The following is a 25,175-nucleotide window of genomic DNA, read 5'->3' as shown; positions in this document are numbered from 1 at the left end:
GAAAATAGTTTCTGCTCTGTAATTGACTTAGACCATGAGGAACGCTAAGAGGAAATCAAAAAGATGTTATTAAAGAGATAGCTTTGATAGATGCATGCAATATAGTTCTAAGACCAAAACATACTATTTTTTTTAATAAGAAATTCCAGATCTCCTCTAAGTAAGAAGTTTCTAGAAACTAAGATCACAAAGAAAATACAGGCATCTATTTTCCTAAGTACACAATATCATTTGGACTAACTTAAAGAGCTCTATTAAAAACACGTTTTATTTCAGACATCAGACTACCAAAAGTCATGTTCTGTCTGAAAGAGGTGGTAATTTTCAGAAAGCAGAACACCTTTTTACCCTCTGAACATGACTATGCCTTCTAGTGTTGTATAGTACCTGCTATTTTTTACCTGCCATTGACAGAATATTTTTAACATGTATTTTTTAATTACACTAAAATGTGAATAGCTTAAAACAATCAAAACTGATTAAAAGCTGTTTTTAATAGTTTATTGTGGCCAAAGATAGAATATGCTCAAATATGCAAAAGAATGGTCTAAAAGAAAGGAAAACCAACACCCCAAATAGCAATTGTTGCTGCTTTCAAAAATCTGTCTTATTCTCTGATGTAAAACTCAAAAATGATACTGGCAAGTAAGGCAGAATCTTCAAAGTGATGGTGAAATTAAGTTTCTGATCTACTGACATTACAGATTTACTGTAATCAAATACCACATCTTATGTGAATACCTGTCTACTTTGGGAGAGGAAATTACAATTTGTTCTTTAAGCTTTCACACAAGTCTTCTATCCCAACATCCTTAAGACAAGAAACATATATGCTCTTGGTAGCTCATCAGTACAGACTGATAACGAGTGGCTGCTGAGTGACAGTGTCTTCAGTTAAAAAGAAAGAAAGAAAGATACATTTGCCAGTTCAGAAAGGCAAAATAAATTCCAAAGTCAGCTCACTCTTAGCCACAGGTGACATTCAGCAGCTTTTCTCCATAGCTGCGCTGGAAAACTTTCATCTGAGCAGTTCTACTTTTGAAAACCACTGCTAATGTGAAGGTTATGATTCTCATGGTGATATCATTCAAAAGCTTGCTAATACCATCTCGTGAAGTAATGGATAAACAAGACCTACTTGTAAGCCAGTGCTCCCGCAAAGTGCTTCTGAATGTAAGTGTCCATCACAGGTCGGAAATGAAAATACTTGCTGTCACGCAGCAGATTGATGATGAATACCTGTGGGAGATAAAAAGTGAACCCATACTGAAGGCAACTGCATGTTGTTGCTAGGTTTCTACAAACAAGTTACACAAGCTAAGGAACAATGAAATACATGAGTTTCTTTACACAGGCAGTAGTTGTGTTACAGATGTTACTGCTTGCTTCTCCCAAGTAACAGCAAATAGAGCTGTCCTGTTGAGGCTATCCTGCCCTCCTCACCCAAGATTATTACGTAAGGCTGACACCCGCTGAGTACTTCCCATTTCATGGAAGTAAAATACTAGCAACATGTTAATAAGAAACTTACAACTCACTGACGATGAGATAAAGAAAAGTAACAATTCAGCAGCTTACCAAAGACTGAAAGACCAACAGACCATACTTTTCTGTGTTGTCATCCAAAACTACAAACAACGTGTCGAGAATATCTTGTAGGAACTAAAATAACATGAATAAATAAAGAATTTCAAATTCAATTGTATACAAAAGAAGGTCCCCCATCCCTTTAATTATTTCCCACATGTTGGTATCTTTGTACAACCCTTGCCAACAACAAACCCCTTTAGATTCCTGCATATGATGTGACAGATTTTAGTTCGTTTTCACTAAGAAGAATTTTTCTCTTTACAAGGAATATTTCTAAACAAAAACAACAGAAAAACAAAAAATAAGAAATATGTACTGCACCCCTGATTTGTAAATGTAACTGAGTGTTCCTTTCCCTGTAAAGCTGACTAAAAGTGCTGCCTGACAACAGTGGCAAACCAACTTACTTTCATTCTCACATCATTAGAGTGTATCAGATACTGTTTGTCATTAAATTTAAGGCTTGGAAGCACATTAACTGGTGCTCCCAATTATGTTTAATATTGAAAACTTTTGTTATGTGACAGAAGGTAAAGCTTTTATAACAAGCATTAATTGGGTGAAGTTACATATTGCCAATTATTTCTTCCATTCCTAACACTGTGGCTTACTGAATGATGACAATTCAGTCATTTTCCTTCCTGAAAGCACAGTCCTCAGAAAGGATAACTGTGAAAAAGAATGCTAAGATCAAGTCAACTGCACATTCTCTCATGATTTTTTTATCTATTCTAATTAAATTTCTGATGTGGAAAACAACAAATAAAATACAACAGTTTATGAAGTCTTTGAAAGGATAAAATTTCTTTTTTTCTAAATTATTGCATTTTGTTCTTCATATCCCAATGCCAAATGGCAGACAATTTAGGGAGGGAATCAATTGCTTCTCCCCTTGGAATGATTTAATCCGTATCTTTTTATGCTTTTCCCTAGAAAAAACAGATACTTGTACTGCCCTGCAAACAAAGTGTACAAAACATGACATTCTTGAAAAATTCTAGTATAAATGGGGTATTGTCCTCTTCTGTTACTGTTACAAAGTCATCATGAAGATGGACATTCAAGTGTCGTGGCTTTAATTATAAAGTACTAATTAACCGATGGGATTTCTCTTTGGTTTCTTCTCTTTGGTTGTTTACCATTACAAATTATCTCCTCTTACTTCCAGATTTATAGAAATAAATTCTAGGGAGAGTTCTCAGCACACCTAAAATTATCAGAGGAATATCTGGAACGTACTTTCTTTTTGCTGAGAACACAAGTACTCAAATGCATTTTGAAGTTCCTTTGAGCTAAGAAAGCTCAGGTCACATAAAGGACTGGCACGTAGAGCAACAGTGGTTACAAACCATGATGAAATTATCAGATAGGAGATAGATTACTGATAGGTCAGACATCCTAGAGAGTAACTGGTGCTCTAGGCAACAGCTCCACTTCACAGTGCTGGGACAGGAAAATGGGTTTGCGGGATGGTTCATTGGCCATTGAGCAAAATAACTTCCAAGGTTTCACATTTCCTCCCCCTCTACACAGACGTTTGGAACTTATTTGCAAAACAGAAATATCTGTCAACTCTACTAGCTGTTTGAAAAGGCCAAGTTTTCTGAGTCAGCTCTGTTTTCTTCACTCTAGAAATGACCAACCACATTTAAAACAATTTCAGAGGATGCCCTTCAGAAAATACTACTGGAACAGAAAGTTTGCACAAAACACCACTACCAGTGACCACGTCTACACCAGCAAGCAGTGTGGCTCAACAGGAGCGGGCCTGCAGAGTGGAACAATTGGTGCTGAGGACCTGATACTCGCAGCACACGTAGGTGAGGGAATTTTACTATGGATTAGCTCTATTTTGATTCCAAGGACTAACTAGCCGTTAATTTTTGGAGTGTATCTTCCTGTTCAGTTTCACATCAAAATAAAATCCCAATTCACACACACTTGGAGAATTCATAGCATGAATCAAAAAGTACTATGTAAGAGGGAACATTCAGAAGTGCACTGCAGGTCTGAATTCACTTGCTAGTACAGATACATCCAAAGCCTGTTATTTCATGTTGTACCTTAACAATCTCCTCGCCACTGACATGTCTCAGTCTTCCTAGGATATCCATCACACGATCTGGGTAAGCTTTCCATTTCAGTAGGGCAAGCAAATCCACTGCAGAACAGTGAGAGAAAGAGCTAGAATCCATACGCAGAGGGAAGAATGGCAACCCCAGACCCACCAGAGACTCACTACATGTTACACTTCTGCTCTTGTTGCAATTCACGCTCCTCAGAAAAAAAAAGAATAAATAAGGGAAAACGAGAAGGAAAATATGGAGTTAGTCCACTACTGTTAGCAAAGAAATGAATGGCGTAATGGTAAAGTACTTTAAAAAAAGCAAAGGCTGCATTTTTCCCTATGTGACTTGACACGGCACTGTGGACAACCCACTTCTGTCTTCCCACACTTCAGGGATGTTGCCATAACAATTTTTTATTTACTTAGTAACCCTGTAAAAGCTGAACAAAACAAACTTTGGATTGTGTAGAAGAGCTAACATTGAATTTTTTGTTCTTCAATCATTTAATGAAAATTAACTTTGCTTTAACATATTACCCTTCTCTTGCACTTACAGTAATGTCTGTAATTTCTCTGCCATCTGCCAGTATCTTTATTTCCTCCAAAAACCAGTTTCTGCTCATTTCAATAGTGTTAGGGAAAAAAAAGCATATGAACAAAGAAATTTAACAAAGGAGTATTTTAGTAAAATAAACAGAGCACAAACCTACCACTCATCTCTCTTTCTCATAATCCCCGATGCCTTGGGCAATTCCAAAGGATCAGCTACTTACCGTTCTGGGTCAGTTTGGTAGAAGAAAGCTGTGTGGAGACTGAAAAGGTCTCTTTGGTGCTGCGCTGGAAAATGAGGCTGGAAGGGATGTTGGGGCAACCATTGTAGTCCTCTTTGCAGCAAGGCAGCCCCAGGTACAGTGCGTGGTTGTTAAACGTGCTGTTCTCATCACACTGTGGGTACAGGACAAGAAATGGAATTGTACCCAGTCTATCTCATTCCGCATACTCACACCACCCTGATAGGAACTGCCTAACGGTATTTTTATTGATCTTTTGGGCGCACAGAGACTCTTCTAAGAAAAAGCTGTGCTTATCACCTTTGGGGCCTGTACATACACCAAACAGGCCCAGCTCTAGAAAGTGTTGTCTCCTAACCACTGACTCTTTAGAACTTACCACGATCTTCCAACTGTACAACTTAGAGCTGCTGTCTGAAAAATCACACTGAAGAAATAAACCAAGGTAAATCACCAGGAAGGCCAACCCCCACCCTCCACCCCCCCAAAAAAAACCCAACAAAAAACCCCCAACCCCTCCCAAACCCCCTGCTACAGGGTGCCAAGCTGTAGCATTGTAACATGATGCATTTGAAGTACAGCGTAACTCCATAATACAAAGGGACAGAGTAATGCCATATGATGGTAAAACTGCTGAATGCTCACAAGCACTTGTATGTTTGAATTCAAAATGTAAAGTATTAATAGGAGATAAATCATCGTTATCTGAAGGGAAAAGGTCAGCTGTACTTAGAATAGAAGGCTGTATCCATACCTAGTCATGTGATTTTGAATTTATAAAATGCTGAAACTATGAATCTGTTCCTCACATACTTCTAATGAGGGTGGGGAAAAAAAAGATAATGTAATGACCATCACTTATTTAAACCAAAGTAGAGATGAGTAGGTAAAAAGTCTGCAGAGAAGAATCGTTACCTTATAAACATAAAGCTCATGGATGTCATCTGACAAGGTAGTGCCATCATCTCTCATCAATGGAGTAAATGCAAAACCAAAGAGCTTCTTTTCTCCCTTGTCTTTTGCTGTAGCAAGAGATAGAAATAAGGAATCATATCTGTATGTATTCTGTCCTTCCGTATATACCACAAGGTTATTCACTAACTCATCTGCATGCCTAACAAAAAGCATGCATGCTACATAAGAAACAACACGTAATATACTATGTCTAATTCTATGCAAATGATCAGCAAGCCTCAAAACAAACACAAGTGCACTGATCATAGTGAAATATAAAATGTATGTGCTGTGAAGAAAATATTCTACAGGGAAACACAGCAAAAGAACCACAGGGGAGAACATCTACAAAATATCTTGCCCTGCAATGATTGTTCACAATGTTTTTAATAAGCAGTTTAATAAATGTAGCAACTGGCTAATTAGCAGTGCACCTTTTCTGTATTTTAAGTTGGCACCCCTTTCCTGCTTTCCACCCAATACCAGCCTCATCCAAATATAAACTGACAACGGAAAGACCTCAACTATTTTGGATTTCTCTTGGTTATATTTTGCACTCACTGGAGCAATGTCTGAACTCAAAGCGGAGGTGAGACCCTCGGAACCTGTCTATAGGGATGGGCAACTTGATGATTTCCCCCCATCGAGGGCTGTTATTGTGGTAAAGGACAAATGAGTGGTATGCACTCCTGCTTGGCTCTCCTGAGCCCAGGCTGATGCAGTCCTGGAACAAAAGAAAACACTTTAAGATTAAAAGACATCACATCACTAGAGATGAGTCATTTTATTACATGGTGATAACCCTTATGTAAGTCATATCTTTCTGTAGACATAAAGGAAGAGTCAGAAGCAGAAACTCAGGCACAATGAAGTCTGAAATTTTTTTAAGAGATCTTTAAACTGTGTTTTGGGTCAAAGGATGAGCTAGGAGACCTACGATACTGGATGAATTCCAGTATCTTAAGTTATTATTTGTTATTTAAGATTTTATCAAGCATAGAACAGAGACAATAAACACGTAAGTAGAAAAAGGACCTAATGGGACCATCACTTGTAATATTAGACTTTTCTGAAAATATAATTTAATCAGATTTCTGCTTCAGTATCTCAGTTCAGAAGCAATATCTCAACTTCTCCAGCTCTTAAAAATGTTGGGTCTTTTGAAACTACAACCATCCAGCCTCACTGAGTATCCCAGAAAATTCTGATTTAGTTACTTCATTAGTGGTAAGCAAAGAATTTCTGTTGAATAGTCATCACCTAAAAATATAATGTGATCTAAATTTCTGCTTTTAGATACAAAAAGCTCAGCAATCTTGACCAATCTGTGTGTTCTCAAAATACAGATAAAAACCATGAATTGATATGATTTAGGAAACAGAAATCCTTAGTAAGAACATGAGCGAAGGAAGTTAGGAGAAATACTGAACTCCTGAAATAAGGACAGTAAAAGGTCCTTTCTAATGAAGACATGGAGCAAGCAGCACATTTTTTAATATAAGCACTAACCTGTGTTCTAGACCTAGTGCTTACAAAATGACCCAAAAGATATGACATCTTACCAAGCTTAGAGATTCTTCGCTTACAGCATCTCTAAGGATAATGAATCCAAGAAAAAACAGAAGCTAAGCAGGCCCAGAATGACACTTGAAATATAAATTCTAAAGTAAAACCATCCCACATGGAACAGAAGAACTACTGGTCTTTTCCCCAAGGCATCTCTGAATTCTATCCCAAGAAAACATCAACAATGTTGATTTGATTTTTTCATCTGTAATCAAGGGATTAATCATGTCATTATCAAATCAAGTTCATCCCATTAACCAGACCCAGTTAGTATGGCCTGTGGTAATATTCTTCTGGCTTTGAGAAAGTTAAGAATTTTTGAAGGAGCCCAAAAAGAAAGAAAAGTTCTCTGGAATTTTGGGATTCAATGCAAGAACAGCCTCCCTGGGCAGAGATTCATTGCAAAGGTTCTAATCCAAACTGAGTGACTGTAGTTGACTCATAAAACTCAGTCCTCTCAAGTAAGTCTTTGGTAATCATATGGTATGTGCCACAATCCTGGCATAAAGGTGATTTTTTTTAACACACCAACAAGAATTAACTGTTGCAGATATTAACAGGTTGGAGTGAGAACAGTGGTGGCAGTACTAAAGAGCAGAATGTCTGCAATATCCCAGTTCTATATTGTAACAGGAGTAACTTGGGCTTCAACACAGCAATTCCAAAACCTCGTTCTGCATTAGGTTCTTGGGAAGAAGTAAAATAGTATATGCAATTCTTCTATCAGGTACAGGAAAAATTCAAATTTTAATGTAAGCTTTTTTCTGTTGCTTTGAAAAATTACCTGCCTTGGCAGAAAAATGGTCAGTCTTTGAATGCTATTCCACACTATAAACTTTAAATAAATGACTAGGTGAAGACTCTTTCCTTCCGGTTGTTAACTCAGTTTCAATGCATTTATACTACAATCTATAGTCTGAGGATTTTAATCTTTAATTCTGAATTGTGATCTGCAAAATATAAACATGAAACTAGTCTCACTAGTCTCTGTACACCTAGTTACCATGAGACCCAAATATGTCGGTGAATTAAAGGGCAGAGGCAAGTAAGGGAAGCTAAACTAGCAAAAGTATCCGGTAATAATTTTATCGTTTAAGGTATGCCTTGCAATTAGTAAGATATTCCTGCTACTGGAACAGAAAGAAGAGAAATGTGTCAAGGTTTTTTATTTTTCAGACTATATTAAAAGATACCAACAATTGAGGAATACCATTCAGAAAGGGAAATACCCATTTTCATTTTGAACAGCACTGTATTCTGGGAATAATTTCACTGCTTTCAATAGGACTATTTCTGGACCAAGATATACTCAACAGCAATAAAGATTTGAGACAGACAGAATATTCTCATTAACACTGCATATGGCTCTGCTAAAGTCTTCACAAAGGCATAATTCAGATTTGGATTGTGCTTCTGGTTAGGATGAGTCTATAGAGATTTTATTCTAATATCAGATGAAAATGTTTGGCAATTTCCCCACTGTACCGTGTAACGCAGCACACACTTTCTCATTTGGCAGTCTCTGCTTTGGAAAGGCCGTAGGTCAGGAACAGTAAAGGATATTTCAACCAAGAACAGTAGCACTTTGGGGTCAAAGATTGAGCTTTCAGCATTCTGCCCATACTACTGTAAGCTTGAGTTGGATTTTTTTATTAGCTTCTTTTCTATATTGCCTACTGAAAGTTATTAAATTAACATCATAGTTAGACAAATGAAATAGAAGAAAGAAAATAGGTACACTTTGAAAGCAACCTCAGGTCACACAAGTGATCATTCAGGGGACAGGGAACCCAAACAAAGCAATTCCCTTCACCAGTACTGCAGCTCTATCCCACACACACCTTATTCTTAACATTTACTAAATAGTAATTAGACTCCTCTTGTTGCAGGCTTCAGCGTTTTCTTTTAGATTATGCTGCATGACTGAAATGCAAGTCCTGATCTAGCAGTCTCTTTACAGCTGCTTCATCTAGGAATGAAGTTATATTCTCTCTTTAGGTGAAACCAGCTCTCTCCTAATAGAAAATGGCAGGTCATCACACACTGCTTTTGGTGTCCATACCGAAGATTACATAAACCAGACAGTTGCAGTGAAAAATAAGCCACCCAGGGTTTAAAACTAAATTCTTAATATAAAAGGTAAAACAGTATCCATTTACTGACATACTAAAATAACCCAGACTTGCAGACCTGTGTTGAGTTTTAGACAAATGGATATCCAGTCTTCCCAAAACCCATCGCGCAGCTGGGATGGTTAGAGTCAATGGAGCTCTTTGTTCTCAGGGCTTTTCACCTGAAGCATGGGAAGATTTTGAGCACAAACTTTGCCTGTATTTTACAACCAAAATCTGCATTCTGAAAGTTTAGACAAACTGGAAATCTACAGTTTAAGGAGCTGAATCATTAACATTTTCATGACATTTCTATAGACGTAGAGCAGCCATATACACTTAATAGGGCCAGTTGCCTTCTACAAGGACAAGGACGTTACCATTGAATGGTAAGATAATCCACTACGTTATAAGTAATTCCAGATGGAGGTCTCATGTGCTCTAACTTTACTAGATGAATTTGCAGAATTTTAAAATCATGTAGAAACTATGGCAGTGACAAAAAAAGAGGAGACGTGGTTAGTTTGCAAACCCTATTCAAAGCTGCTTCTTTTCTCTCATGTGCATGTGATTATTCCTTCAATTTGTCATTGACCACTTTTGAACTATGCCTCTATATTCAGTTCATCTGGTATTGAGCTTTATATGTTATTTTTCTAGTTCTATTCTGAAGTTAAGAGAGAACGCAAGTGTACCTAAGCAGTGAGAAGGTGTTCAAATTAAAGGGGAGTTCAACTTCTGTTGTCCTTGATGGCCCTTTTACTTATTTTTCAGTAGATATGTTAGCTTATACCTTTGAGTATTTCCTACATAGAAAAGTTCTACTGCTTGTATTGTTTGAAATACAGTGGATCTTAGGCATCATGAGACGTCATGAACCAAAGATACCCCTGACGCAAACCAAGTATCTTTGTTACTTTGACTGCAACTATACAGAGGAGCAAGAACATAAAAACCGGTATCAAGATTTTCTTTTAAATATGTGGTTTAAATTTAAAAAACACAAAGAATCCTTTATATGTAAAGTCTCCCCTTATGACAAATGTTCACCTGCATTTTTTCTAATCAGACTGACTACCTTTTACTAGTCTTTGTTTGTACCATGTCTGTTCCACTGTCCCATGTACAGCCCTGGTACACTGTTAAGAGTATTAACAACAGGCGAGGGTAAGAAAAAGGTAACTTAGTATCTGTGAATGACCATTCCAACCAAAACCACAGAAGTAGTTAAGACTGATAATGTCTAGAAATCATATGGCTTTTATACTTAATCATTAGCCACAGTTGCAGTATAATTAGCTACCATTATGTACATCAGCATTTGAAGATGCTGATATGGCAGTTTGGAGGGTACCGACCTATGCTGGCCTTTGGCAGACTGCTGTGAAATAAAGCAATGATTAAAATATGCCACTCAATTTGAAAGGTATGCCTAATGCAATTAAACAGAAAAGGACTGTGATCTTCCTGCAACAGCTATGAGAACAAACCAGTTCCTTACAAGAGAGATACTTTTAATGAAATCACAAGCAATTGTAGTAATAAAGGAAAAGTTCTCCTTTCAATTAAAAAAACAGACTGTGGCAATGCGTTTGGTACACGAGCACGTTGGTGTTTCATCTCTTCTATGATAATGGCTACAAAGGCCATTTTAATCCAGTGGAGGTGTTAAAAAAGGTAGGGGTAAGTATATTTTAATGCAGCCATTTCTCCATTTCTGACAGATGTTGCTGCTGAAATACTTTGTTTACTTCTCTGTCCTCACACCCTCCCACCCCACAGAAAGCTGACTTATATCCCTTCTTCTCTTCAATAGTACTGAAAGCAAGAACAGAGGAAGAAAGAAAAACATTAAACATCACCATCCACAGCTGAAATGGAGCCATCCCAGGGTGAAAGCCACGATCTTAGAAATACAGCTACTCAAATTTATTTTCCAAAACTACATTCAGTACCATAATTCCAACAATTCAGATTTAAAAGTCTCTCTTGTAATCACACTGCATCATGTTGTACGACACGTTATTTAATTTTAGATATTTGTCATATACTCTTCAACTCTTTCTGACTACACTTACTCTAAATTTTCTTTTTACTATAGCCACTGACAACAAATTTTGAAATTACATAAGTTTTTCAGTTTATGAATATTTTCTCCAAGTCCCCTATTCCCATATAGGGGAAGTGCTCCAAATTCTTTCAAATTTATAACTGACCACTTCCTTCATAATATACAGCTTAAAAACTTAGCGCAAGAAAACACCAAACAGTATGATTTAGTTTTAGTTAGCACTTCCCCTGCATCAGAGACAACACAAGAAGAGAACACGCCCATGGAGCAAGCAGATGGCACCTGAAGCTCAGAGGAAATAAGTACTTACCTTCAAGATTTCTCCATCCGCATAGAGCACGTACATGGTCACTTCAATGTTCTTCTGCACACTTTTCCCACCTCTTTCAAAGTCTCCCTTTTCTAATGTCAGGTATAAGTCATTGCGTATATCACCTACAGTAAGAGAGTGGGGTCACATGCTTCAATTCAACGTGGAAGACTCAGTGCCTGTGTGCAACATATTCTGATTCTGCAAATGCTTTTCTGTGTTCTGCAAGACCATGGCTGATGCCCAAATCATTCCAAGCAGCAAGTTAATTGTTAATAAAGATGAACATTTTAATATCAGTGTGTAAAATCAGACCATTGTTAGTAATGCCTTTATTAAGTGGGAACTTGGAATCAATACTTGCTTTGATTGTGTGTAAGCAGGGAAGGGAAAAAAAAATAAAATCATCTACTACTTTGTCGAGTCAGCTGATTTGGAAGGATCAGGCTAAGCCTGACAAAATATCATTAACAACAGACTTCCCATTGCCAATCTATTTTAAGATAGATAAGTATTTTTGTGATGATCAGCAGAAAATTGTGTTCATTTAGCTCTTCCAAGTATTTTCTACATTTTCATAATTTCTTTTTACCATAACAACAAAATAAAAGCAGCCTTTTTGGAAACCTGGTTGCAATTCAGTTCAGATGGATTAAGAAGGAATTAGAAATATTTTTTTTTTTGCTAGATTTTTGGTTAGCCTCTGGTATCCATATGCATGAATATAAGAAAGTGGGTAGTATGGTTACTTGCCAATTTCTTACTACCTCATTTTCAAGAGCTTTCAGAGCAAATGACTATATTCAGAAATACAAATGCTAGGATCTATCTCATCATCTTGTCATCCTGAATTTGACAGACTCTTAATTCACCTTTTTTTTTTTTTTTTTTTTTTTTTTTTTTAAAGAATCTGATTTGCGAAACCCTGCTTTCAAAACTACAGCAGGCAACTCTAAAGCATCCACCAAAAGGACAGCAGGTAGCACCTATTTTTCTGTAAGATTTAGTTACTGTCACCATTTCATGATGTCTCACTTACCAATTCTTTTTATTTACTTGCCACAAAGGCACACATATTGAAATGCAATATATAAAAATACAAAAAATTAAAACAATAAAAATTTAAACCCCTTCAAGGCAAGTATTTTGTTAAGCAGCCTCAAGAGACTGAATAATGAAGTAATGGAATGGTTATTCCAGCAAAGCAGAGACTCCTTGAATGTCTGATTTCTTCCGCCCCAGTACTTGGAGAAGATGACACAGTTAAATCTGTTTATTTATCAGAAGCACAATGAAATAGGCAGCATTTGCTTTCAGGCAGTGAGGGATATTCTCTTGTGCCTGTCCAAGCAGCACTTCAAATTCTTCTTGAAGTCTATAACTCCACAGAATTTGTTCCTTAATCTACTGTAGGGACAAACAATAGAAGCTTTCAGTCCTGTCTTTACTTTCATTTTTATTTCTGGACATAAGCACAACTTTTTAAGCATGGAAAATACAGCGCTCTAGCTGACATTCAGTGCTTTCTGCTGGGAACTCTTTATGAATGGAGATCTGTATGCAAAATGTCCTCCTTTTTCCATCAACTTCTCTCACTACAGATTCACACAGAGTTGACGTGCTTTAAACACCTCACAGTCAGAGGTCTGAAAATGCTGTGGTTCATTAACGGGAAAAAGATGACAGCAAGAGGCTGGTGAAAGACCTCAAATATTTGACCTGTTTTTTCTCATCAAAGAATAGTCATCAAATGCAACACTCCACAACAACAGAGAAAATTATCTCGCTGTGCAAAAATCAAGCTAAGCTACCTATATGTTGACTATAGGAATATCAAAGAAATAAACGATCTTTTGCAATGAATTTTTTAAGTAGGGACTTTTGTTTGAAAATCCTCCTGCTTAACAGACTCCATCCTTTTTTCTTAGCAGTTTGTACAACGAGGAAAAAAGTTTCAATTTGTATGCTGTAAGTCTTAATAAAAATTAATTGTACTCACTATAATTAGCATTTTGGAGCTTCCTATTTATGACCTCTTTTCTGGAAGACAGTCTGGCTACACAAAGTCCAATGTCAGACAGCAAATAATTTTCCAGCCTAAATTAAAGGCAGCACTTGGTTATATATAGCATCTTATCTTCCATTAAACTTAACAGGAGGGATATTACTTCACTAATTAAAAAAATGCCGTTGGTGTGGGGGGTAGAGGAATCTAAAAAAACAGTGGGTTTGCATCAAATGAAGAAAAAGGAAGGGAAAAACTATTTTAGTGAAGCGTAATGGTTCATTGTCTCTTGTAAAAATATTGTCTATTTAATCTTAAAAAAATAGAAAAGGTCATTTCATACAGTAAAAATAGGAAAGTAAATGTATCTAGAAAAGACAAAAAGCATTTAACTACCAGGTACGGAGCCCATCAGTTTCTTGAAAATCTGGGAGTTTAAACTACAAACTCAAACACCTCATTTATTTCAGTGAAAATAACCTTACTACAAAGAAGTACCTCCTTTTCCCAACATTTTAAACACATCTCTTGGTGAGTCCTCGCAAGCCATTTTTTTTTCTCCAACTGCTACTGTTTTTGAGGGGTTTGAGCTCAGATGCACTAATGGGCATTGGAGCAAAGGCTTGAGCACCGAGCAATTTATTAAAAATTCCAAGTATGCAAATGGCAAGGCTAGAGAAAACATTCTGCACAACAGCACACAAGTGCACAAACAGACAGCGCAGTGCAGCTTGCACATGATTAAACAAAAAGCGCAATCAGTACGATCAAGAAGTGATCCTTGTCAGCTGTAACACAGAATTACAGCTACATATCAAGTCAAAAACCTTGGCAGATAGAGCTTTTTCCGTATTTAATTCCATTGTAAAAAGATAAATAAGTACTCGTCTAATAAGCCAGACAATTCACGACCTCTGTGTGGCAAACTACAGTATAAACAGTACTGGCTCTGAAGTGACAGTACTCTTACGTTTTGAGAGAAAAGCAGAGCGCTACACCAACTTAGGCCTCACATCTTCACAAATAGAGCAGTGCAGATCATAAAACTGGGTTAGCTGTGGCCTCCTATCATTAGTACAGGAATAAAAAAGTGCTAGAAGGCTAGTGGGCCAAAGTATTTAGAGGCTGAAACCTGCGGATGACACTTTAAGCTGAGGTCTCTTTTGTGTTAGATGGCTGTCAAAGAGGAACTGAAAACCAAATGAGAGTTTTCAGAATGCTATTTGTTTTAAAGCCCATCTCTCTACAATTGTTTTCAATTTGAAACCAAATGTAAAGTGCTTTTTAGCACAAAATATGTGCAGTTTAACATATGCAGTTACCAATTCTTTGTAAAATGTCTTGAAATATAGCATTTTTTACAATACTAAAAAAAGAATGATTTTCTGATATGTTATGCAGCTCTTCCTTTACCCTCCCTTCACCTTCATGTGGGTTTTGTTTTGTTTGTTTTAACCTATGTAGAAAGCCTTATGTCAAATGTACAGTTGTTTGAATTAAGAATCATAAATTATAGCTTTGGGGGGTTCGCTTATATAGAAATACAATCCCTTCTTGTATCACCTGAAGCGTAACGGGGGAAAAAAGGAGTGGTGGAAAAGGCTACATGAGCCGTATATCGGTTTTGTGTTTACAATATAAAGAAATGTACTGGAAGACTTCCAAATACTTATTTATCATTTTCAAGACTAAGTAACATTAAGTAGTCCAATGGCCAATAATTGTCTAGTATCTATTAGAGTAAGTAGATTTATCCCGGTAGGATTTGTAGGTTTTCCACTAGAAGACTAACCAGTTACTTGAACTGGAACGTAATAACAATTTACAGAAGCCATCCCCATTTAATGTAACACTTTTATTAAGGGCTCTTAAAAGATTTTGTACACTGAGGACAGGAATGGTGCCTGCTTTATACTGGTGAATACTGTGTCCGAAAAAGGTTACATAATCCACACAAATTCCTACCAGAGAAAGAGGCAAACCAATCTCCAACATCTTGATTTTAGCAAATTTGTTTTCCAAGAGGTCAATGCTCTATGACTTTGTGAACCCATAAAGGACATGTAAATATCTCTGTAAGCTGGGGAAAAATGCCAGCTCACAACATTCAGGATGTGCAGGTCTAGTTTCAAGTAACTTAGTAAAGTAACTGTATTTATCCAGAGAATCTTCACTGGGTTTTTTAAACTGAAAGTTTAGTCTTTTACAATTTAAGCAGCCAAGCATATAAAAAACAATCTATCTATAAAAATTAGTAGTTATGTCTGTATTTAATTGTTGAGATGGTCCTACTTACTTAGGGCCCAACACTGTGATATCCTGTCCACCTGACTTTCTAACGTCACCAGGCTTGGCATCTTTTTGAAAATACTGGGATTTTATAAAAATGCCAATAAACCCTAGAGTGTGAATGGGCAAGAAGGACACTCAGCATATCTTCCACAATGGCTTATGAAGAAAAAACTAAACCAAACCACACATTTATGTCCTATTTATAAATGACCATCCCCACAACTAGAGTAAATCAGCATCATCCCACTGACTTCAGTGAAGTTACAGCAATTTAAAGCACTAAGCGTTTGACTCTGTAAGAGGCTCAGTCCAGTGAGTAACTAAAACCTCTGAGACAAACTATAAAATGTAGAATACTTGCATTTGTGGACAGTGTTATAACGTGCTTTGGCTCTATTTGTTCTAGCTCTTTACAATGGTAGCTGCTCTTCTGTCTGGCCAAGAGTACTGCATTAAACCAGACATTCCCCTGACAGACCACTTTTCTCTGCAGTAGCTTTGGAGGCCGCTGCACAAGAGTAGGGCGCCAGTAAAGGATTCTGATCTCTACACCCTTAACTGAAGTTCTAACTTTTCCCAAACGAAAAACACGCTACTTCTGAAGTGCAATAATTTCAACACAGAAGAGGTTAACCTTGGAATGAGGCCCACAATCAGCTTTGGGATCATCACAATCTTTTTTCAAAATGGACTAAAGGAAAAAACTGACCAAGTGCACTGTATGGGAAGTGTCCCAAACGCTCTCTGGCCTGCTTTCTGGCTGACCGCTAAGGACTTTTTCTCAGTCATGTCTCAAAAGATTAAGAGTGACAGGCCTCAGACTGCATGATTTTCCCTTGCTTTAACAGTGAAGTCACCTTTGACCCCGGTGTAAAATCTGCTGTATTGCCCACTGTATTACTAATCGCCTGTTAAAATTAAGAAGCCTGGTATGTTCAGACAGTCTCTGGGAATCACATCAGATCCATTTCAGCAGTTTATTTCTCTGCCCCTTCACCAGTCAGTCACTAATTTTTTTAAGGCCTGTGTTTCTGAAATAGTTATAGTATGCAACTATTGTGAGTAATATTACAGCAGCAAGGGCAAACAGAGCTTTTATCTACTGCCTGTATGGGAAATTAAATTAACTTTTTTTTTTTTCCCTATAAAGAGAACATTATGCAAGTTTAACTGTGTGTGTTCCTCTAGCTTTCAGTGAACAGAACACTCAATTGTTTCAAGGAAAAGGAAAAAAAAATATTTACTAGATTATTTGCTATCTATTGTTCAACTTCTATGTCTAAAAAACAATTTATAGCTCTTTTAAAATTCAATGATTTCCCTGAAACAGTAGCAGGGAGTTGATTTTTAATATTTTTTTTCATATCTCCTCCAGCTTAGCATTTTAACTTTCCATTTCTGCCAGTTTATTAATGACAAAAATATTTTTTATTCTCCTTGTAAATGCTTTTTGGGGATAATGATTACATAATTATGTCTTTTGGTCTCATGGACTCTTTTGCCATGAACATTCTGAAAATAGCTGATGGATTTTGCCATGTCCGTTTCTTAATGTATTTTTGCCATGACTTTGTGCTCACTGACAGAACAGATGCTGAGATGTTCCTCACCTTTGCTACTGATGCATCTGTCATAGCTACTAAACTTGACTGAAACATTGTGGTACAAAGAGAGACCAGTAAAAAAAGTCTCTGTTACCAAAGTTTTCCTATGATGTCATGATTTGCTATCTTTACCAATCCCCAACATTCCATGAAAGATATGAAAATGGGAAAAAGCAAGCAATAAGCAGACATTACACAGAAAAGCAGAAACTTACACCCAACTATCTTCATCTCTGCATCAGAAAGAAAGGGGAGAGAATAAAGGGAAAGGAAAGGGAGAGAAGCCAGGAAATTAAGACAAGGAGAGAGAAAAAAGAGAAAGAAACATCACTCACAAGTAGAAGATGAAGCATGCACTTTTCATCAGAGGATCAAAGTAAAAGACAGAATACTTATCAGCACATGGGGAAGGGAAGGGATGTCCTTTGGGGAACTGACAAACGCCATGCCTATGCAATAGATTTCTGATCAGCAAGTTCTGTACACAAATAAAGTTGCAATCCAAAAGGCAAGCAGCACATGCCTCATTGCTTTTATCTCTGGGGAAAGGTAAAATTGTCAGGATCAGATGGACGGTCTTAAACCCAGTAGCAATTTAGAAAAGAAAAAACCCCCACAAATGAAGAAAAACCCACCACACCTCTTCATGAGGCTGGTTTGACTGAGTCTCTTCTGATTTGGACAAAAAAGATAAAGTCTTTATGATGCTCTTCTCAGATCACAACATAGTAGGAAACAAAGAACAATTTATCCTTCAAAATGAAGACAGGCATGGTTATTTTGTAGGATATTAATCTTGCTCTGCATAACCATGCAAGATATAAGCACATAAAGACACTTTATTTCTTAATGATGACCAGCTACCACTCAAGTTTCTCATATCTGAGTGAGGGAAAAGAGCTTGACATAGGAACTAAGGCTACTGTTTAGAAAACAAAATGGGTAAGAAAACTGTGATAAGACACAGCTGCAGAATTTTAATGGTTAAGATGTCTACATGCGAAAGGATTTCCTATTAAAAAAGAAAGTGAAAATGTTAAAACATACGACGAAGAAGACTCATTTGAAATTCATATTTTAACAATACTAGGTGACCTAGCCTTTATTAATTCATTCATAAAAAATTTTTAAAATCACACTGCCTTGAAAAAAATCTCCATCCACTTACAAAATACAAGTCATGAACTTTCTGTGTTCTGTTCTGCAAGAAGAAACCCTGTCTTTAATGAGAAAGAAACAGTTCTGAAGCAAAGCAAGGCAAAGGTAGTTTGACAAAGACAATTAATGCAGCAGACATGGTTGGGAACTGCTTATGTGCGTAACAGGGTTGGTTTTCTGTTTGTATGGTTTGTTTTTTTTCAAAAATAAAGTATTTTTGAACTTGAGACAATACTAGTAAAGCTAAAAAAGAATGTTTGATTCTGGCTGTAACAACATAAGCACAAAGTAAATTGATGGACATCCCTTGTTCACAACCACAGTTTGATCTGTTTTAAAAGCAAACAACAGGCAAGTATCTGCTGTTGCTTAAATAATGTCAAACATACTTTCATTGCCAAAAAAATTGATAAGTAATTAGAATGAACACTGTTCACTGCATCAGTGAAGTTACGTGATAATTTAATCTCTTAATTTTTCAAACATTTCATTATCCTGGAGAATACCCTGGATAATGAAAATTTTTGTTTAGAGCACCATTCATGGCTACCTCTCTCCTGACATCTCATCTCTACTCTGGCAACATCCTAATTCATCATTACAGTGAAAGTCTATTCACACTTCCATGGCTGCCTTTCTTTTCTTACCTGGTGTTTAAAGACATTTACAAACTGCTTTTCTCCACAAATGTGGGCCATATTTTTTTTTCAAATACAAATGCCTAAAGCTTTGCATCTAAGCTCTATATATGCAGACCTCTGGTAGCTGCCTTTGAATCAAGAAATTCTGGGTGTCCAGCACCTCTAGAGAGGCAGTAAGCATTTAATAGCAGAATGGTGGTCCTTTCACACATTTGTTTGTATCAATCAGTACTTTGAGCAGATATATATGTAATGAGACCAATTCCAAATAGATTATCATCTTAAAATTCCTGTGTTTTCTCCAGCAAGAACTGTGGTTCCCACAAAAATGAGATTAGCAAGCAACTGTGGTCTTTTGAAGAATACCATTTGAAAAACTGATGGGCTCACCAGAGCTGGGAAGACCACTACTGCACACGCATAGCCAGCCTTACAACAGGAGTGCTGCAAACCTACACTGTGGAATCTGGTTTTAGTTTACTTAAATGTCCAAGGTCTCTAGGCCGAATATCACAAAGATCATACTACTACTTATGATTTGGTGGACATCTTTTGCACTGAGGCAGTGGTTTTGCTAGAGTTCTTAATTAGAGAGAGAAAAATGAATTAGCTGCAATAAATAGAGAATCTTTAAAGTTTAGGGTAGGAGCAATTGCTTGCAACCTGCTTGCTTGATCCCTGGACAAAAGCACGGCCTAAACCAGCAGCAGTAGAGGGAAGACAGGCCCACTATGCCAGCTTGCAGAAAGAGGCTAGGGCCCAGAAAATGAAAGAACAATCAGGGGGAACACTGAGGCCATAAAGCTATTCCTTAAGCTTGCTAAAATTCAGCGGTCTGAAGCAGTTGAGGGACAGCTTTATACATAAAAATGGAGAATAAAGTGATTCTTTAAGGAGAATTTGTGCACTTACACAGGTAAGTAAATGTTATTTTTGATGTTGACTTTTCTAGCTGTGATCTAGCTGTTCTAGCTGACACATCCAGCTGTGATCTCAATTACAGCAGACCACCTTGCAGCAGCTGTGTCTGCATATCAACATGTAACATTTCATCTTTTCTCAATTTGATTGTTTTGGGTTAAGATTGGAACTGCTATAAGGTCACTAAAACCTAAAATTTATAATTGGCTTTATAGCCCACATCCTCTGCTGCTGTTATTTTCAAGTCTGTTAGTAAATAAAACACTTACTGTTCTAAACCCTTTTACTTCAGTTTCTAGAAATTCTTCCCACCTACTCCCTATTTTTATTGTACTTTCTGAAGAGCCTCCATAACGAGGCTACAAGAACTACTTTTGATAGTGATGTGTCACTGCAGTCTTGTGCATAATAAAATCTGATACTTTTCCCATTATGCTTGCATAAAATTTCCCATGTCTGCAAAGTCATCCTTGGTCTTGGTTATAATGCATAGCAATGAGGTAGTATTTCAAATGCTATACATGCAATGTAATTAGCCCATTTCTTACTACTCTGTAAAAACCAAGACATTATAATGCCAGGTTTTATATCTATTGATTGCATGACTGGCTAGGTTCCGGTTTCCTCCCTAAATGAACTCCTGGCTACACTGGGGCTACCTCAACTTGTGCCAAAACCAGAAGCATCTCAAGCTGCTGCTCCAGAAATAACAGGCAAATGAAGTACAGCAATGCTGCAGCCAAGACAGCTGTTGCGTGGACTAGCTGGTCTGTAAGGCCAGCCAGAAAATCAGACCAGATTTGCAGCCTCATGTATTGTCAGCCAATGCAAAAGGATTGTACTAACTTTGAAAATCAAGGTGGCAAAGTGGAAACTCTTTTTCCAGTCTCTGGATTATTTGGAAGAAGAAACTTCATGCATTTTTAAAGAAACAACTCTATGCTTAGCACACATGAGGGATATCTAATTGGGGGTTCGGGGTGGGGAATATCAAAGCAATCTTTCCAGACCACCTTCTATACATGTGAATTTAACACCTTCTATTACTATAATGTTCATTGATTAAAATGTTTTAACATGCCTCCCTAAATCTGGAATTGGCATTTAGTGATAAACAAGGCAATGCTTCTATTATTAATCTTCTCTGGGTAAAGCACCAATCCCAGTGACACTTGTCTAGAAGAGTATGAGGAAAAAAAATTACCAATATTTTAAAATTAGAGCTGTTGTGTTTACCTGGCATTATAACATCAGGAAAACCCAGCTTCCTGGTAACAGAAACGCCTCTGTTAAAGATCATGGGGTTTTCCCTTCGAATCTGCTCCATGTCGCCACGTAGAAGCTGAAGAGATATTATAAGTCCTGGAAAAAAATAAGATGTTTATTTTTTCAGACCTAAGAATTAGATGTCTGTATATACAAGGCATGCAGGTAAAATAATGCTTTGCTCCATGGTTAATTTAATACAAATACATAAATACAGAATTCTTTCCTCCCTTGGAGTAATGTAACAGTGAAATGCAAGAAACAGATCTGCTGTAAGGGATCAGTTAAGAGCATAATATTATACAAAAATACAACTTTCAAAAATCAGAATACTTAATTTCGCAGAGATGTCACAAGTTACAGTAGACTACTTAGCATTATTTCTATTCCTCACACACAGCAGGTTACAACACGTGTATGAGCAATGCCACCTCCATCTGAACAACCACATCACACAATACTGCAGAACATCTCTAAAGTGCCTTTAATCCCACTTAATACCATAAAAAAACCCTCAAAGCGTTATCTGTACCACTTGTTTCTTTAACCACTTCATACAAGAATGTTGATGTGAATGAAAATCCCTTCAGTACCTCAACATGTTTCAAGCGTACCAACCAGTCAAACTGACTTCAGAAAACAAGAGTAAGAAAGGCTCAGCAACTAGCTCTTTCAATGCGACCCTTTGTTCAGCCTATCAACTGAACAGCTTGACTAGGAATAATTACACGGTTAATCTCAGTTCAACTGCTTTCTCTAGTTGCTCTTAATGTATAGCATACTACACCCCTAAAATGAGGATAATGTACTGGTAAAGTTACAAAGTCAAGCGTTAAGATACTAGAAAATGTTAGGATTAAGCTCAACCATATAAGCTTAGTCTCATCTGCTGAGCATACACTACCAGCTTCACGTATCAATGTGAATTACGTTCACATAGTAATTTTCCACAAACTTTATCTCATTCAATGAATGGTAGTCAACAGTTCTTTCTATATTTTCTGTTCACTCACTGGAACAACACATACGAAAACAAACACCGCCTTGTGTGTGTATACTTGCATGAGCCATCTAACGTTCTGCTATTTCCTAAGCTTAATATATTGGCTTTGTGAACATTTAATCACCGTTTTGTTTGACAAGTTACAAGGGGAATGAAACCAGTAATATCATCTACCTCCCACCCAGTTTCTGCTCTCTACCCTTGAAATGATTTTGAAGGCTGTTTTTTGGCTTCAGCCAAATTTGGCAAATAAGCAGATACCTAGATATCACAAAGATTGTATAAGTTTTATGCATACTGCGAATTGGGATGAAAAAAAAGAGCGTAAAAGCCTTCAATGAAGGAAAAGGGAGGCCAACCAGCCAGCTGGACAACCAGCATGTATGTACTCAGAAGCTGCCAAAACATAGACCTGCAACTGTCCAGCTAAGTAGGCAGAAGAGTGCTGCAAAGCACTGCAGGTAAAACAGAGGCTTCATAACCATGGAAAAAATTCAAACCCTTTGAATACCGTGTTTGAGTGAGCGTACATTTGTGTGTGCGCTACGGAAGGTTTATCGGAACACAGGAGATGCATTCATTAGAAATCAGTCTTGACTATTTCTGCCACTCACAGAAAAACTTGTTCATTTTGTATCTTCTTTTGCTATTCAAAACAAACAAACAAAAATAAATTCAAAAAATTCCATCATAAAGGACTGGAGCGAATTTGGAAGTTCAGACCTCTCCACACCGAACACCCCCAGTACTTAATAAATAGCATCAGAAATAATCTATTATCTATAAAAATAAGTCACTAAAGGTAATAGAATATGTAATTTTCCAGCATGGTATTACATATATTACTTAAGTGATACCCTCCCACATATTGCACCCCAAAAACCATCTGCCTAGTTTCTTGCTCTCCCTGAGGGTTTGTAAATCCACCCTCCAGTCCTCTTTTTCTACCCAGTCTCTCCTTCCAGTTTTTTTTTCTATTCCCTGCAGCAGATCTGAAGGACTAATTTTACAGAAGACATGGGAAGATGGGGAGAGACTTTCAACAACCAGAGAGCTTTCCTTCAGGGAAAAATCACACCTGTGATTTGAGCATTTTCCACTGTAAGAGCAGGTTCTGAAAGGCCCAAACTGCATTACCTACGCTTAAGTCATGTCAGCCTGCAATACAGCCCCTCCCCACCAGGACAATGCCTCTGCCAAGTTTCAACCTCCTATTCCAGAGATGCACTAGATCTTAATGAAATGTTTGAAATAATTATTTTATAAAGCCAAAGGCAAGGGTAAAAGCTATCTATTTCCCTTCCTTTCTGCTCTTCAAAAAAGCTCATGCTTGGAAAAAAACCCCTTGTTTTAGGCAGACACCCTGCACTGGAAATGCCAAGTTACAACTTTATTCAAAGTTACAAACAATTCAGGAAAATGTTTTAATCATAAGCAGTGGATGACCTTAACTGTAACAGTAGAAACAGCAGGGAAGGAGAACAGCTTTGTGTATAATAAAATTCCAAACCTGAAAACTGTTTCATTTGCTTATTGTCATGCTTAATATCTTCTATGGGAGTGTGAACTGCATATTCCACTACAATACCTCAATATGCAAACAAGTGAAATTAAGGCAATATCAGTATTTGGAAATCAGTATGCTGGTGAATCAGGCACTCAGTAACGAATGCAAAACTAGCTGTAATGAAGCAGAACTGTATTCTATCGGCTAGTTCATTTGGAATGGGACAGTACAGATATCTCTGAATTACCGAACTACAGAAATCATTAAACGAGGTAACAAGATAGGACAAGATTTACTATCCATATTTATCTATCATCAACTAAGAAAATAAAAATGGACTTGAAAGGTGTCAAAAACTCTGCCAAGACAGTTTTTCTCATCAACTATGTGATAAACATTTAGCACTGAAACTATCACAGAGTGTCTTGATAACTAATTTGTAGGTACAAAACTACTGCTTATTTTCTGGACAGTCAGAATTTTCTGAACAGACAAAGATGTTAGACAAATATAACTTCTGGCTTTGCTTCTGCTGACATGGATGCATAGTACCCTCAGGAGAGCAAGGCTTAGATATGTTATACCTGGAATTTTCAAGGGAATACAGGACGAAAAGGAAGTTTTACTCAGGGAAATTCTAAGGAATAAAATTTAAATTCTTCCTGTGCAGACAAGTCTGGTCACAGTAACTTAAGCCAGTGTCACAAAAAACCCCAAAACACCAACTTTTAAAGGAGTTCTACCAATGCCGATTGCTGCTTATGTCATATCCCCCCCCCGGGCTAGCAGTTTTTACAAGCAGAGTTAAATGTGGTAACTGTAACAGCAATAAATGAAGACTCACAGAGTAACTTATACTACAGCAGGCCACTAGCTCTGTCCACTGCTGATCCCTCTAGATAAAACAGCACTACAGATACAATGATGAAGGAAATTTAGAATGCTGAATTAATATTATTGTCAGCTGTATCTGAAAAAGAAAGATATCAGGCAGGTGTGGTTTTTTTAATTCCTGGTTAAATTGGCAGACACAATGCAGCTTTTCACCCGTAAATGGAATGTGAATGTATTTTAGCTAAACTTTTAAATCATCACAAGTAGAGAAATTCAGCTATGCATAATCTCACATCTCGCTGAATTTCTCTGCTACAAGTAATTAGCAGTTTCCTAAAGGAAATCTTCGGCTGTTATTATGACAAAAATGTACACGTAAATATTTACCATAGTTTGAGCTGGGTGCTGTGTATTTGGTGCTGGACTTGCGAATAATATTTTCATGGATCTGACACCATTCATTTTCGTTGTTACACCTAAAAT

At 37.1% G+C, this 25,175-nt stretch overlaps 1 protein-coding gene across 1 annotated transcript in view; it reads right to left on the bottom strand.

The window, feature by feature from the left end:
• The window catches only part of DOCK3 (dedicator of cytokinesis 3), a 207,071-nt gene that overhangs the window by 59,856 nt on the left and 122,040 nt on the right, over positions 1 to 25,175 (bottom strand). Inside the window, 9 exon segments of the mRNA XM_035894678.1 lie at positions 1,139 to 1,239; positions 1,579 to 1,662; positions 3,654 to 3,751; positions 4,432 to 4,603; positions 5,365 to 5,471; positions 5,965 to 6,127; positions 11,462 to 11,586; positions 21,319 to 21,444; positions 25,080 to 25,168. Of these exon segments, the coding sequence (XP_035750571.1) occupies positions 1,139 to 1,239; positions 1,579 to 1,662; positions 3,654 to 3,751; positions 4,432 to 4,603; positions 5,365 to 5,471; positions 5,965 to 6,127; positions 11,462 to 11,586; positions 21,319 to 21,444; positions 25,080 to 25,168 (1,065 nt within the window).

This window comes from Egretta garzetta, unplaced genomic scaffold, assembly GCF_000687185.1.
Source record: "Egretta garzetta isolate BGI_Z169 unplaced genomic scaffold, ASM68718v1 scaffold215, whole genome shotgun sequence".
Lineage (NCBI taxonomy): Eukaryota > Metazoa > Chordata > Aves > Pelecaniformes > Ardeidae > Egretta > Egretta garzetta.
Note: the sequence above shows the minus strand (reverse complement) of the source record. Positions and strands in the feature narration are given on the sequence as shown.